Source organism: Chinchilla lanigera, unplaced genomic scaffold (genome assembly GCF_000276665.1).
Source record: "Chinchilla lanigera isolate Chin_1 unplaced genomic scaffold, ChiLan1.0 scaffold00017, whole genome shotgun sequence".
Lineage (NCBI taxonomy): Eukaryota > Metazoa > Chordata > Mammalia > Rodentia > Chinchillidae > Chinchilla > Chinchilla lanigera.
In genome coordinates, this window is record NW_004955418.1 from 2485308 (window position 1) to 2503101 (window position 17794).

The 17794-nt window shown below is 43.9% G+C and overlaps 1 protein-coding gene across 5 annotated transcripts in view; it reads right to left on the reverse strand.

Moving 5' to 3' along the window:
- The window catches only part of Pkd2l2 (polycystic kidney disease 2-like 2), a 45304-nt gene extending 41751 nt beyond the window's left edge, over nucleotides 1–3553 (reverse strand). For 4 of the 5 annotated variants that reach the window (XR_001233530.1, XM_013512990.1, XM_013512991.1 and 1 more), the window contains exons 1-3: nucleotides 3228–3553; nucleotides 2589–2687; nucleotides 522–655 (exon numbers count right to left, since the gene is read on the reverse strand). Coding sequence is in view for 4 of the 5 variants with exons in the window: in XM_013512990.1 (XP_013368444.1) it covers nucleotides 522–655; nucleotides 2589–2687; nucleotides 3228–3258 (264 nt within the window). In the remaining variant the exon portion in view is untranslated. Of the gene's footprint in view, nucleotides 1–521; nucleotides 656–2588; nucleotides 2688–3227 lie in introns of those variants that run through there. The other variant, XM_013512992.1, reaches the window with a different exon arrangement.
- Nucleotides 3554–17794: the final 14241 nt, after the last annotated feature.

Consider the following 17794-nt stretch of genomic DNA (forward strand, 5'->3'; position numbering starts at 1 on the left):
GGAATCAAACCATAGGCCTTACAAATACTAAGTAAATGCTCTGTGCCCCCAGCCCTTTATAGACTGATGTTAGACCCTAACCCTCCATAAGCAACGAGTCCTGTATTTTCCAAATGACTTAGGAAGTGTTCAAAAAAATGTAATTTTTTTTTTTTTTTTTTTTGGTCTTTTTGAGACAGGGCCTTGCTATGCAGTTCAGGCTGGTCTTGAGCTCACTTTGAAGCCCAGGTTGGTTTTTCTCCGGTACCGGGAACCGAACTCATGACCTTGTGCTTGCCAGGCAGACGCTTTGCCGCTGAGCTAAATCCCCAGCCCCAAAAATGTAATTTTTTAAAGTCATAAGAACAGTATCATCCTTTGAACATACATTCTCAGTAAACACTAAGGCTAGTTGATTATAATAACTTAAAGAAATGATACCCATTCTTACTCATTTCCTCAACAAATATTCCCTGCTTACTATGTGTGCCAAGGGTTTACGGAATACCTAAAGCTGCTTAATCTACAGTTGCATACCTTACCTTCCAAAAGTCAGTTATGCTGCGAATAGACTTAAAGTTGGTTCTTTCCTCACCAGGTACAGAAGTATCCAAAAACAGAGATGACATAACTTTGTTAAAGTAATACATATGTGGATTTACCATGCCAAAAGTCACTAAGGAGAAGAATTATTTTTGTTTAAAAACTTATGTTTAAAAACTCAGTTTGTCAGGATTAAAAATGTCACAATTCATTCCCAATTTTGAAAATACAACTTTGTTTTGTCTAATTATAAAAGTGATAATTTAAAAAAAATCTAAAATAGAATTACCCAAAGTGGGAAGAAGCCTCTTATAATCCCACTACCAGAGTTCAATTGGAGAAGATTCTTCAGGTCTTATGCATACACACTTATAAACAAAATAATTTCATCTTTACAAAAAATGAGGTCATGTTCTATCTATTATTTCTATAACTGGCTTTTTCTCCATGTTGTGAATAGGCAGTAGAGTAAGATAAGTGGCTAAGGCTGTGGACTTTCGAGAGGAGGGGAAGGGGCTATAAAAAGAGCTAAGATGTACTGTGTATGTGCACTGACTCCCCATGATGAATGTAATCATTCTTTACTGCAAACATGTTCTAATAATAAAAACTGAAGAAAGGCTATGGGCTTTGAATTCAGCTATTTAAGGGTTAGAGTTCGATGTGGGGGTATTACCTCCTACATGCTAGTTTTATTGAGAAAAGTGAGGTGATGCATATAGAACATTCAAAAATGTTCTTTGGCATACAATAAAAGTTTTAAAAAATATTAACCAACTTGGCATGGTGGCACACATCTGTAATCCCAGGGCTCGGGAGGCTGAGGCAGGAGGATTACCATGAGTCTGGGGACAGCCTGGGCTACACACTGAGTTCAACGCCAGTCTGAGCTACAAAGCAAGATCTTGTCTTAAAAAACAAAAAAGATATTAACTGGTATTGTTCTTTTTTCCTGTTTATAGAGTTTTGACAAAACATAGCTTTTTGCCAGAAGCCCTTAATTGTTCAAAACTATGTATCTTCAACAGCATTCTATGGCACACATGAATCTATGCCAATCTTTAATAACTGTACCTATTCGACTGTATATACACTACAGTGTTGAGAAAGAGGCTGTTTCCAATTCTATTTATTATAAGAAAAGTCTTAAAAGATAGTGGGACTGTGAATTATTTTTTTACTTATTTTCTATTTTCTAAATCTTCCATAAGAATTTAATATTTTTGTAATTAAGCTTTTACAAGCCAGCCTAAGACATGTTAATTTATAAAGTTGGCTACAGTTTATTTTTTGCTATGGCTTGAACATATACGGGCCTTTGTGCTGAGCTACACTGCCAGACCATTTTTTGTTTTACTTTATTTTGGAACCAGGAATCAAACTCATAACCTTGCACTTGCCAGGCTGGCGCTGTGCCACTGAGCTATATCCCCACCCTTTTATTTTGAGGCAGGGTCTCACTAAATTGCCCCGGTGGGACTCTTAATTTGTGACCGTCTTGACTCAACCTCCCAAAGTGCTGGGATTACAGGCGTGCGCCGCTATGCTAGGTTTACAGTTGTCTTTAGTTAATCTCTGCCTCAAACTTAACCTGGCAACACCAATTAAGACAATTGGTATATGACTGCCAGTATGTAGTATAAGCCAACATGAGATAAATCAGCAGGTGAATTTATGAGCAGTGCTGTAAATATAATTTTTCTTTTTGTTTTTGTTTTTGTTTTTTTTTTGAGACAGGGTCTCACTATGCAGTTCAGGCTGGCCTTGAGCTCACTTTGTACCCCAGGCTGGCGTCCAACTCAAAGCGATCCTCCTGCCTCAGCCTTCCCAGTGCTGGGATTACAGACTTGTGAGACCTTGTCTCAAAAAACAAAAAAACAAAAAACAAAAAACAAAAAAAACCGGGAAATACTATCAGTCATTGGATAATGGTGTTTCAAATTTGTCATTGTTCCAAATGTGTTATAGGATGTAATCTGACAGCCTTATGATTTTAAATCCCATGTTTTCTCATTTCTACATTTTAACTTCGAGTTCAACCAGTGTCTTTATACTTGTGTACTTACATATACATAGGTTTATTAAAAAAATTAAGTAGAGTAACAACTCTTGAAGTGTGGTTCTGATTTCTTCCTTTCTGTAATGCAGCTTCTGTGTCGAAGTCCCTGTGAGACAAAACAAAAACTTCTGTGGATTACGTAATTTATAACGTATAGAAGCAACAATGACAGAAAAACGGCAGACTCTGGCGCACGGCGCACAGGGAAGTTCCAGGGGCTGCGCGGCACCTTCCTCTCCCCCACGCAGGGAGAAGGGCGCCGGTTCCCCGGGGTGAGTGGGCAGGGCTGCGCGGGCGGGCTTCGAAACGGGGCGTCTCCTGGCCAGTTCGGCCTTAGGAGTGACACAAAAAACAAACAACTGCCTCCCGCGTCCCTGGTCGCTTTCCCCGCTGACACCCGGGGCGGACCCCGGCTCGGCGGAGGCCCCGGCGCACCGGCACCGCGCAGCCGTGGGCACCGCGCGAGCGCCGCGTCTCCTCGGGGACGGGGCTGGTCTCTCGCTTCTCCCGGGTGGTCTGGGGGATAAAGTGATGGTGGCCATCATCTCTCACAGGAGTGGAGATGTGGGGATGAAGAGCTCCTTCCCAGCTAGCTGGAATCGTGAACCGGCCCTGTCTCATTCTTGCCCGCGGGCGCCGCTCTCACCGTCTCGGTGCAAGCGAGACGCCTCGACCATGGCGGACCGGGATCACAGCGCTAGGTCGCGGGCGGGCTTGCCGCGCCTGCGCAGTAGCCCCGCGGCGCGCGCCACCCAGCGCCTGCGCCTGCGCGGGCCCGCGGCTCTTCCTGTGGCGCAGGCGAGCAGACTGCTGTGAGGCGAGCGATAGCCTGAGCCGCGCGTACGATTAACGCGAGTGGGCCGCGCTCTGCGGGGCCGCGCTGTCCGCAGTTTGTTTTATAGCTCACTTTCTTGCATGCGAGAGGGAAATCAATCTCACCGCCAACACTACTAATAAAAAAATAACATCAGTAACGAAAAAGATTGTGGTTCATTTCTTCCCCTTGTGGCAATTTCAGTTTGTACTGTTATTGCTGGATTTCTTAAAAATAACCGAATCAATAAAACCACAAAAACAAGCTCCAACTTGATCTGGAAGTCCCAAATGTACTCACAAGTCACCTTAAATGTATTCAGTTTATGTAGTTCCTATTTTGATTCACGGAGAATTCACTTGCAGGCCGGAGATAGGTAAAAGGACCAATATGCTGTCTCACGCTTTGCATTAATACCGGCTTTTTTCTTGATAATGGAAACATTTTATTCTACTCGTAAAAATAATAAAGAAGATTCCAGAACCCTCCTGTCTCCAGGAGCTATTTCTATCCCCCATTTCTATTCTCCAATAAATTTTCGTACTCTTAAGAATGGAAAAGTAATCCATATTAATTATTTTTTAAAATTTAACAATTCATTATTAAAACAATTCATTATTTTAAAAAGCTTTAAGAACAGGAAGGTGAATATAGAAAAGAAGAAAAATCATCTGTTCTCTCTCCACTGAGGAACCCAAACTTTTTTCCTTGTCTATATATACTTTACAAAGGAGGGTCACTCTACACATCATATAACCTTTTTAAAAACTTAATATAGATATCCTTGTCATAGAATGAAAAAGGAAGTTACTGAGTAATAGATATGTACGTAGTAGTATGACCCATATTTTGTTCACATATCCTGTGTTTACATGTAGATACAAATACAGACCATATCTAGACACACAGACACATCATTTTTCCTCCCCCTCCTCCTTCTTCTTTGTTTTTCTGAGACAAGGTCTCGCTATGCAGTTGAGGCTGACCTTGAATTCATTAATGTAGCCCAGGCTAGCCTCAAACTCATGGCAATCCTCCTGCCTCAGCCTCCCAAGTGCCAGAATTACAGGTGTGCACCACCATACAGGACTATTTCATTATTTTAATCAGCAATTTTTTATTGCAAGTGAGATAGAACATGTTTCCCGTGCTTGTTCTCTATTTTTCTTATTTTGTGAATTATCCTGTTTATGTAGTTTATTTACTTTTCCAGGAATCTTTGTTTTTTGATTTTTTTTTTTTTTCCAGTATCGGGAACCAGACTCACGACCTTGTGCTTGCCAGGCAGGTGCTGTGCCACTGAGCTAAATCCCCAGGCCCTTTTTCCAGGAATCTTTATATTTTTTTTACATAACTTATATACCTTGTCTGTGAGATATATATATATGTGTGTGTATATATATATATGGTATATTTCCAGGTTTGTTTTTTGACTTTTTGATTTGTGTGGTTCTTTTCCCCCTGCCATTCTGTTCTACTCCCCCCACACACATATGGTCTTAGTCCTTTCTTGCTGCTATAACAAAATACCTGAGACTGGGTAATTCAGACTGGGGATGTGGATTAGTGTTACAGCAAATGCTGAGCATGTTTAAAGTCCTAGGTTCAATCCCCAGCACCAAAAAAGAAAAAAGAAAAAGAAGAAAGGAAGGAAGGAAGGAAGGAAGAGAAAGGAATAAAGACAGACTGACAGACATACTTATTTTCTCACAAACCTGAAGGATGAGAAGTTCAAGATTAAGGTGCTAGCAGATTTTATGTTAGGTGAGGGCTGCTCTCTGCTTCCAAGGTGGTGCCTGGAATACGCTGTCCTTCAGACAGAAGAAGTGTGGTGATCTTACGCAGCAGAAAGTGGAGAGGGATAAAGGTGACTAACTCCTCTGTCAAATCTATTAATAATGGCACCCAATCCCATTCATGGTAAACAAGCCCTCAGGGCCTAGTCACTTTGTAAAGACCCTGCCTTTTCATACCCTCATTTACAACATCTGTAAACAACAGCACATGCTAATTTCATGCATGTACTGGTCTGTCCATATATTACTTCTGTGACCTGTTCATCCTTGCACCAGGACCTGTAGTTTTAATTACTGTAGCTAAAATATGTGATAACGCAAGCTCTCCTCATGTTCTCCTTTTCTGAGATGCTCCCCACCACTGCTGTGGTATGTTATAAATTTCTTACTGGGGAGATTTAGAATCATTTTGTCAAATCTCAAGTGTGTTAAGCTTTCAGATATATTTGGGAAGAATTAACATTTATAATATTGAATATGTCTTTGTTATGTCTTCAATTTTCTTTAAATATGTCCACTACTTGTCAAATTTATGTTTTATTATTACTATTATTATTTTTGGTCTTTTTGAGACAGGGTCTCGTTATGAAGTTCAGGCTGGCCTTGAGCTCACTTTGTAGCTGAGGCTGGTCTTGAACTCGCATCGATCCTCCCGCCTCAGCCTCTCGTGTGCTGGGATTACAGGCCTGTGCCTCCATGCCTGGCCTTATGTTTTATTTAACAGTATGACTAGCATAGATTTTGATCTAGTTATACTAACATAAACAAGAGGGTAAAATGCTTCTTTAAAAAGTACTTTTTTTACAGAGATAAACTGTCCAAGCTTCCTCATACTCAGGAATAAACTGCCAGCCTTCCTCTCCTCAGTTCATACGAATGGACAAAAACTAATGCCTCTATCAGAAAATAACATATTGGTCCAGTCTTTTCCCCCAAGGTAGGGGAGGAGCCCAACACAGGAGAATTACTCCTGCGGGACTGGATGCCACAGTCCCACTGTCAGCAGATAGTAGGTCCGTGGTATAACAAACAATTGTTAACTGCTAACACATTTTGCACTAAAGTAAAAAAATGAGGTGTCTGTGTATAGAATTTTAGGTGTCTCCCATAGAACAGAAAGAGATCATCATGAGATGCTTGGTCAGACTGCTGGTTAGCTCTCTCCTGGTCTTCATGGGTCTGACCATTCCCCGGTGACATGGCTGAGGAAACCCTGTGGGACTAGGAGATAAACAGTGGATTCTGCCCCCTCTCCCCGCAATACACTATTTAATTTTTCCACTGTTAGTATTTATAAATTTATTATATAATGTAGCAAATGATGACTCAACCATGAAGCAGCCTCTGCACTCCCAGCTCTTCCCAGATTTGGGAAAAGGGGGAAAAAAAAGGAGAAGGCACTGAAAAAGATTTGCTGCTAGCAGAGTAGAGTGACAGAGAATAAGTTGTATCTGCTGTTAAAACAGAGTCAAATTGAGGGATTTAAAAATTGATAGTAGATTTTCCTTAGTGATGAAAAGAATATAAATCCTTGGTTGAGGGACTAAAGTTTCTTTTAAGCTCTCATTGCTAGATATCAGATGTTGCTATGGTTGCTATCTACCATGAGATCCATAAAGCTTGGACTTTATGTGTCTTGGTTCCTGGTGTATTTGAGTGCCTAGCAGCTACTGTAGTAGGTGCTCAGTAAAGAGCAGTTAAATGCATGGATATATATTAAACACTTGTGACTCATTAACCTTCTGGAAATACAGTATTGTAAAAATCTCTCACATAGTAAATCTAAGTAACTAGAACCAATATTAATGAGAAAGGACTTCCAGGATGGAAGAATGCATTGTGGAATTGATTTTTTTTTTTTTTTTTTGGTCTTTTCGAGACGGGGTCTCACTATGAACTTTAGGCTGGCCTTGAACTCATTCATGTAGCCCAGACTGGCTCAGACTTGCAATGATTCTCCTGTCTCAGCCTCTCCCAAGTGCTGAGATTACAGGCATGCGCCACCACGCACCCCATGTGGAATCGATTTTGTATTTGACAAAAACAGCCTTGACTACTCCTTGGTTTCAAACTGAGTCACCCTGAAAAATCTAACCACATCCAATTTTGTTCTGTTGAAAGATCATGGCTTGGGCTGTCTACCCCAAGTAATTATTAATACAGATTTTATTAGAGAAATTCTAACATAATTGATTAACTCTCCACTTCTCCGTAAGGCCAATGAAAAGAAATAGCACTATATAAACTGATGTTGGTCTTCAGTCCAAGGTGACTTTTAAAAAGTTTTTCTCTGAGTTAATACAAACTGAAAAAGTGGTTTGAAGAATCTTTTAAAGTGATTTATTTAAAAATATTATTCTGAGTAAAACAACGAGATTCCATCTTGTCCCAGAAAGAATAGCCATCATCAAGAAGTGAAATAACAAATGCTGGTGAGGCTTCAGGGATAAAAGGAACACTTCTACATTGTTAGTAGGAATGTAAATTAGTACAACTACTATGGAAACTGGTATGGTGATTGCTCAAAAAGTTAAAAATAGAAATTCCCTGTCTAGGCATCTTTCCCAAAAGAGTTAAAGACATCGAATTACAGTGACACATCCATACCCGTGTTTATTGCAGCACAACTCATAATAGCTAATCTTGGAAGTGGCCCATGTGCTCATCCACAGATGAATGGATAAAGAACAATGGAGTACTTCCCTGCTATAAAGAAGGATAAACCTGAGTCATTTATAGGACAATGGATGCCCCTTGAGACCACAATGTCTAAGTGAAATAAATCAGACACACATGTTTAAATATTGCATAATTTCTCTTATATGAGAAAGCCAAGATAGAAATAAAGAGCAAATAAAGAGATAATGGGAAATAGGGAGACAGGGCTTTTTCAGAGGGGGAGGGGATCAAGAGGTGGAGAGGCGGATGGGAACGAGGATGGAAAAGGACTGAGAGGTGTGAGGCACAGGCACCAGCGCCCCCCAGGGAACGTGACCACCACCTACTGCAAACACGCAGGGAAAGAAAAAACCCTGGAAAAATAAAGACGTTACTCCAAAACTGACCCGACACTGGGTTCGGTTTTATTTTGTCAAGACAACTGTTTATCCTGCACTTCAATTTATACCTAAGACTTTTATGATTTATTTAGTATATTTGCATTTATTCCAGTTCATAGCCTTGTTTAATATTAAATAAAAGCTGGGAACTTGGTGTCAAATAGTCTAGTGGTCTTCCTGCACGTGAAAAACATGAATCAGAGGTAATCCCATTCCCAAAAAAAATCCAAAATGGTGACCCCTCCTCCCATCGATCTGTGTCATAGGCCAGGGTATTGGGTTAGGAACACACCAAATATATAAGGGATGTACACCGCTTGGTTATATTGTGTTAAATATCAATTCAGTTACTGTCACACAAAATTAGAATTAGTACAGTTAGTTACAATTTTAGCTATTGATGCTTCCAAGTCCAAACTAATAAGAATGAGCATCAAAAGTAGTAAATGAGCCAGGTAGGGTCATGCACACCTACAATCCCATCTAGGAGGTGGAGGCAGGAGAATCATAAATTCAAGACAAGCCTGGGCAACTTAGCAAGACCCTATATCAAAAAGAAAAAAAAAATTTTTTTTTGTCTTTTTTGTTTGTGTGTTTGTTTTTCTCCGGTACCGGGAACCAAACTCACGACCTTGCGCTTGCCAAGCAGGCGCTTTGCCGCTGAGCTAAATCCCCAGCACCCCCTTTTTTTTTGTCTTTTTGAGACAGGGTCTCGCTATGCAGTTCAGGCCGGTTGAGCTCACTTTGTAGCTCAGGCTGGTCTCGAACTCACAACGATCCTCCTGCCTCAGCCTCCCGAGCGCTGGGATTACAGGCGTGCGCTACGACGCCCGGCTAAAAAGAAAAATTTTTGAAAAAGCCTGGGGATGTAGCGCAGAGCAAGGTCTGGGGTTCAACCTTCAGTCAAAAAAAAAAAAAAAATATCAAATAAGTCTCAGTTTGTGATTTTCTGTAAATCTTATGAAGCTTATGATATACACAGCAGGTGGTGGTGTTTAGACAGCGTACCATGATTTTCACAGACGAAAGAACCGCCCACTTTAGCAGGGGTTTTGCTAGGATGTGGGCAGATAAAGAGTGGTTACAAAAAAGCTCGTCTCTCTAAATCTTACTCCACCCCTCCCCCACTAGCTGGTTATAAATCAACCTTAGTATCAGTTTTAGAAACACCACCGAGGGCAAAAACAAAAGCCTACATAATCAAGTAACCGCATAGCAGAGCTCATCCCAGAACAAAAGTGCTTAATGTACTGAGCGGAAGAAGCACGACCTTGAGGCCAGAGGTGCAGTCGCGGATGATCAATGTGCAGAGCTGGAGGAGTGGAGGCCAAGTCACCTTCAAAACGAGCTGAAAGTGAGGGATGGAGGGGAGAGGGAGCGCTGGCCGCCTGCTACGGGACAGAGGGCTGCGCCTGGCAGCCGGCCGCAGCCAGAGTGCAGCTTGGCCCTGACCACGGGCGCTCTGCTCATCTGTGCAAGCCCGGATGGTCCGTTTCCCGGGGTCGCGCGCGTGTAAATCCAAGGGGAAAAGCTAGCAATTAAACAATTTGGATTCACCGCGTGTAACCATGCAAAAGCCTCCTGCTTTCCACCTCGAGCCGGGCCCCTTCCCATCCCTAATATGCGCTCCGATCTGTCACACGCAGGAGGCAGGACAGAGAGCTCCACAAACTAACACAAGGTCCGTGCTCAGTATAGATCTTCATTTTCGTCTCTCTTTCCCATGGTCACATTACCGGTGAAATCTGCCCGCCTTCTAGAGTATTTTGATTTTCACAGATAAATTCATAAAGGAAAGTAATCAGATAAAATGTGGGAATTTTAGGGGTGAGCTTTTGCGAGTGTTTTCTTCTTTCTCCTCCTTTAGTCCTGTATTAGGGGTCAAACCCAGGGTCTTCTACCACTGGTCCTTTTTGTGTGTTAGCTTTCAAAACGTTTTAAAAACTTATCTGTTAGTTTTCTGACAGGGTCTGGTTGAGCTGCCCAGATGGGACTTGAACTTGCAATCCTTCTGCTTCAGCCTCCCTCACTGGAGTTACAGGCATGTGCCACACACCTGGCTTCTGCTTCGTTTTGTGTTTTTTGGATTCACTGACACTTCTTTAGCATCCCTTGAGGCTAGGTTCTCTACAGAATAAATGTTGGAGTATCTCATTTATTCCAGCAATGTATGAGGTAGATCCCGACATTACCCTGGTTGGATAGGCTCAGAAAAACAAGACTTGGGGGTTGAGAACGCTGTCAAGAGTGGGCTGTCAGTAAGTACTGGGCTGCTCCAGGGCCTCTGCCTTTACCCTGTGTCATGTTTTGGCTTGGCCCTGGATGTGAATGAAAGGACTCTAGGAGCTGTCTGATTTCAACATTTCATTCATTCAGGGACCCTGAGGCTGGATATGGGTCCTCCACGTAAGGCCACTGTGGTAGGCAGAATAATGACCCCCTCCCCCAGTGTCATCATCCTACCCAGAACTTCATGTTACCTCATGCTGTGTCTACAAGCTTCTTATTACTGAACTTCATGTTACCTCATGCTGTGTCTACAAGCTTCTTATTACTGCGACAAATACCAGAGATAAATAATCTTACAGAGAAAAAGTTTTATTTTGGCTCACAGTTGTGGAGGGCTCAGCCCATGGTTGAGCGGCATTGCTTTTGGGTCTGTGATGGGGCAGCAAATCATGATTGAGCAGAGCCCCTCGGGGAGGGGAAGAGAGAAGAAGAGACTGAGGGCCCACAGTCCTCTTCAATAGCAGCCCCCAGGGACCTAACATCTTCCACTAGGCTCCGCCTCTTAACCTTTCTACCACTTCTAATAGTACCAAGCCGAGCACCAAACCTTTAACACATGGGCCTTTGGGAACATTCTAGATCCAAGCCATGATAAATAGCGCAGGGACTTTACCCACATGCTAAAGGTTACAGATCTTTAAAAGCAGAGGTTACCCTGGTTATCTGAGTGGGCACAATCTAATCTTATGAGTCATTAACAGTGGAAGTGGAAAGTAGATTAGTCAGAGAAATGAAACAGAAGAAAAAGGAAGAAAGATTTGAAGTGTGTAAGGGATCCAACCTGCTCTGGTTATGAAAATGAGGAAGGGAATGGGTATCTCAGACTTATAACCACAGGAACAGGGTTCTGCCAACCAAAATTCATAAAGAAAGTGATCATTCCCTGACCTTCCAGAAAGGCGCAAACTCTACCAACACTGATTTTAGCCCCCTGAGACTTCTGTTGAAATACTGACACAGAACTCTCTATGGTGATAAATTTATTTACATACTTATTTTTGCAGTACTGGGGATTAAGCCCAGGACCTCTGCACTGAGATACATCCCCAGCCTTATTTATTTATTTATTTATTTATTTATTTATTTATTTATTCATAGGCATGGCCTTTTATTTATAGACAGGGCCTCCCTAAATTGCCCTGGCCTGCCAGGCATGGTGGTGCATGCCTGTAATCCCAGCACTCGGGAGGCTGAGGCAGGATGATTCTGTGAGTTCAAGGCCAGCCTGAGCTACATAGTGAGACCCTGTCCAAGCCAAAAAAAAAAAGGCCTGGCTGGGCTCCAACTTGAAATCCTCCTGCCTCAGCCTCCAAGAGTGCTGGGGTTACAGGCATGCATCACTACATGCAACTAAATTTTTGTTGTTTTAAGTCACTAAATCTGAAGTAATTTGGTATAATAAGTAACAGAGGACTCATACAGTTGTTCTGTTTTTTTATTCGAGTTAACTAAATTTCCTTGATGCCTAGTCATGAAGGAAAGTACACAAAACTATCTAACTTCTGGTTCTCCTCTCTGACACAGAAAAGCAAAACTGTGCAAATCCTGTAGCCTGTGAAGTGAATCCAGATTGTTCTCTGTGCCTGGACCCGTAGCCCAGTTCAGTGAGTAGCCACGATGGAATCCAAGCCCCAGGGTTTCTCCCAGACTGGACTAACTGGTTGTGAGCATGTGGAAATAGCCCGTGGATGATTTATTTTTCTAGTTTGTCCCCATGGGCAGGTGCCAATAGAGCAATGACAGGGTGAAATTGTTTTTATGCCTGGAGAAAAATCCAGATTTGAGTGCAGTAGCAATGACATATGGAATTTCATCTCAGGATAAGAATACTTTTGGTAAATTAAAGACTATTCCTTACTGGTTTATTCTCAATTGTGAGCAGTAATTTCTAAAACCCAACTTCTTATTTAATAAATGAAGAAATAGAATAAAAATGCCTTATCCATATTTTCAGTAGAAAATGTTTTAAAAGGATGCAAACAAAATGTGATTCAAATGTATTCAAAAAGCACAGTAATTTTCACATTTTAGTTCTTAAATTATATAGTCATTGCCCTGTTTTGCTTCTCCGGCCTGCCAGTCTGCGGCTCAGGCTTTCCCTACGGCCCAGCATCTCATGCAAAGCCCAGCAGAGGGTGCGCGCGGGGCTGGGTCTTTGGACTGAGGGTGTCCTGTGAGATCTCCAGTTTGACTGGCGTTGTGGACTCCTAAAGCCAGGGGACCTTTAGAAGCCAGGGTCAGGGAGGGTAATGAAGAGATTAGCCAGCAAATTATCCTCTGCCCCTTCTTTCTAACATAGATGATGAGGGGCAGAACAAAAATGTGTCATGACTTCAGATAACTAAGAAATGACCTGATCATGGTTCTCCAGCAGAATCTTCGCTCGCTGAGGGAAGTTGGAGTAATAGTACTGTGTCACCCGATGTTGGTTTGACTTCCTTCTTAGGAACTGCCAAAGTCAACCTCCTCTTGCTCCAGGCCACCTTCTCCCTAGCTTCCTACACAGACCTGGTCTGTCGGGTTCCCAAATCTCTCTGGCACATGAGATATACTAGGTAAGTAGGAGTGGGCGAACTGTCTCAGGCTTAAGGCTAGGTTCGTATCATCTACATCTCTCTTCTTTCTTTCCTTTTTTTCCTTTTTTCTTTCTTTCTTTCTTACTTTCTTTCTGTCTGTTTTGTTTTTTGAGTCAGGGTCTCACTATGTAGTTCAGGCTGGCCTTGAATTCACTCTGTAGCCCAGGTTGGCCTTGAGCTCACAGTGATCCTCCTCCCTGAACCTCCCGCATGGCATGCTGGGATTACAAGTGTGCACTACAACGCCTGGCCTGTATCTCTTTTCTCATCTGTTAAAAAGTGTCTACAATTTGCAGTGAGACCTTGTGAGCCTACGGGATTCCACACTCCTCCAACCTGACTATAGTTTCCTAATAGCAAGAATTATGTAATGCTTTTCTCTCTCCATTTTAGCACCTTTGTTTCTTCAGTTATTTAGCAAACACTTTGTGCCAGGTACTCACCTCAAATCTTTACAAATATAACTCATGTAGTCATCATGAGAACCCCATGAAATAGGTCCCCATGTAATACAGAACCCTGTTTCCCAGACGGCAGGACAGGGGCCCGAGAGCGCACACAAGTTGCCCTGAGTCGCACAGCTAAAGGTCAGAGCTGCTGTGCACACAGACTGGACGATAGAGCCACACACAGGGCTTCCTGTACCCCCGCAGCTCACCGCTGTTGCGAGCTGTTCCAGTCAATCACGGGGAGGGGGGAGGGGGAAGAAGACACGCACAAGCTAAGCCAGCAGGAAACAGGGAAGGGAGGAAACTTAAAAGCAATCCAAATGAGCAGTATACTTCCAGACATTCCATGCACAGTAAAATCTAGGCTGAGCTTGGTGTGGTACCACCCAAGCACAATCCCAGCCTTCTGGGAGGTGGAGGCAGAAGGATACCAAGTTCCAACCTGAGCAATTTAGGGGGAGTTTGTGTAGGAGGACTGCAGTTGTATCTCAGTGTGAAGGCCCAGAGTTCAGTTCACAGGATTTTGCTTCTGAGCTCAAAATAAATAAGGCTATCAAATAAGAAATAATTTTAAGTACTCAGAAATAATCTCACATTCCAGATGTGAATAATTACTGTGCTCAGTAAGAACTTATGCAAACTCACAACTGGTTAAAGTTCAAAATTCAGTTATTTTGCTAGAAAATTGGGTTAGGTTTCTAGAGCTGCTGTAACAAGGTACCACAAACAGCATGGTTTAAATAACAGATACGCAGGCCAGGCGAGGCAGTGAGTGCCTATAATTCTAATACTCTGGGGGACTAAGGCAGGAGGATCAAAAGTTTAAACTCAGCTTGGGCAAGTTAGAGACTTAGCAAGACCCTATCTCAAAAAAAAATTTTTTTTCTTTTAAAACTGGCTGGGGACATAGCTTAGTGTGAAGGTGAGGGTTCAACCTCCGGTAAACATACATATTATCTCTTAGTTCTAGAGGCTGAAGTCCAAGATCAAGGTGTCAAGCCAGATGTGATGGTACCCTGTCTCAAAAGACAAGAAAAGGAAAACACAGAACAAAGTGTCAGCAAGGTGGCACCTTCTGACACTTATGCAGGAAGTGTCTGTCCCAGGCCTCTCTCCTTGGCTGTGAGACCTTTTCCGTGTCTCCTCACATTATCTTCCATCAGTGTCCATCTGTCTGAGTTCAGATTCTCATTTGCATAAGGGTACTCTTGGTATGTTCCTCTTTGCTAGGACAAAATACCTGATACCTGCAAGTTAAAAGAGGAAAGATTTATTTGAGTTCACAGATTTTAGAGGTTTCAGTCCAGTCAGCTGGCTCCAAGGCTGGGCAGCATGGCCAAGGGGCATCGCAGAGGAGAAACAGTTCATGGCATGGCAGGCAGGAAGCAGCAAGCAGCCGCCTTCCTACTTTATTCTCTTTTTATTCCATCCAGGCTACAAACCTAGTTATTGGTTGTTGCCTCTCACACCCACGGGGCCTTCTGTCTTCAGTAAACACATTCAGCCACATGCAGAGCCTCTCTCATCCAAATAGAGCTAATTCAGCTATCACACGCTGATGATCCAGTCACCTCCCCAAAGCCCCACCTATGAGTGCAAGAGGCTTTGGGGGGTCATCCAGAAATAAGCCACAATGGACACCAATCATATTGGATTGTCACCCACCCTGATAAGCTCATTTTAAGGTGACCATCTCTGTGAAGACCCTATCTCCAAGTAAGATCGCATTCTGAGATACTGAGGGTCAGAACTCTGTTATACTATGCCTTCTCTGGGGAGAAGAGCACAGGTCAGCCTATAAAGCAGAGTACGTAGGGTTCACAGCCTGGGTTGGAATTCCAGCTCTGTGAGACCCTGCTGTACCTCATTTCCTTCAAGTGAGGCTAATACAGGTAGAACCTTCCTCCTGCCATTGTGAAGACTGACTGACAGTCCGTGTGTACTTAGAATACCGTGAGGAGCCACATGCGAGAGATATTTATCTAAAATATTAGTGAACACCTAGTAAGTGACAGGCACTGTTAGAGGTACTTGAAAGACAGAAGCAAGCAAAACATAAAAATGCCCTGCTTGATGGAGCTCAGAGACTGGAGAAGAAAGACCACGTAGGACACAGACCACCAGGCAGTAGTCAGTGCTGATGAAAAGTCAAGTGAGACAAGGGCTAGAGATCATTGCAGGTTGCAATTTGGGGTTAGGGATGCCATTCAAAGAAGGACCAATTATGCTGGGCATGGTGGCACACGCCTGTAATCCCAGCACTCAGAAGTCTGAGGCAGGAGGATCGTTGTGAGTTCGAGACCAGCCTGGGCTACAAAGTGAGCTCAAGGCCAGCCTGAACTGCATAGCTGTGGAGAAGGACATTCTTTAATTAGAATGCATTGAGGACACAAGATTTCTTTATTATTTGTTAGAGTTTCTTAAGATAAGACTTCATTATACAGCCCGGATTGAATTAGCCTTGAGTTTATGATCCTCCTGTCTCAACCTCTTGAGTGCTGGGATTACAGGCATGTGTTGATTTGCATGTGGAGAAGGATAATCCTTTAATTATCCTTGCTAAAACGGTTGGTATCCGCCCATTTGTACTAGCTATGCCCTTGGTTCTCTCTCAATAAAAGGTGATTGAGATTGGTAAGCAGGGCTGCAGTCCGAGAGGCTGTAAGCCCCCTGATCATAGACTTGCCTCTCTTGTTTTTCTTGTCTCTCTTACGTTTTCTCTTCGTCTGCGGCACCTCGTTCTCGGGACCTGACACCCTGAATAGAAGGACACATAGCGAGACCCTGTCTCAAAAAGACAGAAACAACAAAACAAAACAAAACAAAACAAAAACACCCCAAAACAACAACAACAGCAACAAATAAGAACCAACGGTGGAGAAAGCATTTTTCAGGTAGAGAAGTTTCCAGACCTCAGCACTCTCGATGTTCAGGGCTGGATGCTTGGACTTTGCTGTGGGGCTGCCAGGGGCATCGGCATCCCCGGTCTCTACCACTAGGTATAGATAAATCTTTCCTCGGTATCGCCCAGTCCGGACAGTCTGACAATCAAAGTAACTCAGGACAGGGCCACATTGCCCCTGGGGACTGCGATGGGAACTGCTCCAGGGGCGACCACGAGAAAGCAGAAAAGCAAAAGCCCAGAGAGCTGCACCGGCGGCTTTGCTGTCTCAGGCACAGTAACAAGGCAGCGGCAGAGGTGAACCAGAAAGAGGACGACGCTGTCCCTGTGACCCGAGGCCATTCTTTAGACAGACAGAAAGCCACTGGAGGGTCAAGAGCAAAGAGCGCAGCTCGATCCGCACTGGAAAAAGACCCCTCTGATGGCCACACCGAGAATTTATTGTGGGTGAAGGGACAGACGCAGACTGCCAGGCTGGGCGGGCTGCCCCCGAACGCCATCGTTTCCTACGTGGTCTGTTTTGTTCACTGGTTTGCCTGGGTGTTGGTGGGGGCAACTGAGAAAGTTGGTCTAAGATGCTCTGGGGAGGAAGGAAGGAAGGAGAATTTGCATAAAGAGAAAGAAAAAGCTACGAACGGGCAAGATGGCTTTATTTTTCAGAAATGGAAGACAGGGCGGTAATAACATCAGCTGGACAGCGAGGGGTTGTGGAGGACAAGGAGGGCGGGTGGGGCCGGTGGTGCACATGGTCTGGAAGGTCTCGAATGCACGACCGAGAACAGGACCCGGCCCGGCTGTCAGCACTGGGGGGCCCTGAGCCTTCTGCAGTGGGTAAAGCTCCAGAGCGGGGCCAGCGCGATTCCAAGGCCTGTCCCGAGAGCAGGCGGAGGCGCGCCCACAGGGGCCTGGTGTAGGCGCAGGAGGCAGAGGGAGGTCGGCCCTAAGCTGCCTTGCAGTCCCTTCCTCAGGGCGCTTTTGCGGGCAGGGCGCGGGCTCCACCGCCCTGGAGGCTCCGCCTCTCCAAGGCCTGGCCGGACGACCGGAGCAGGCCGCGGGCTGTCGCTAGGCCAGGAAGGCGGAGCGCGGCCCGCACCCGGACGAGGCAGGCTGCATCTACGGAGTCCTTCCAGGATGCCCATGCATTTCCACTGTAGACTAAAAACGCCTGGGCAGGTTTGGCCCGACAGTGTAGATCACCAAGCCAGTGTCACTAAACCGCAGGCGGGAGCAACAGGCACGCCTTCCCCCTTGTCTTTTTCTACCATGGAGTTGAGCAAGGAGCCCACAAAGGCACAAAACATACGCTTCTCCTTTTTTTTTTTTTTTTT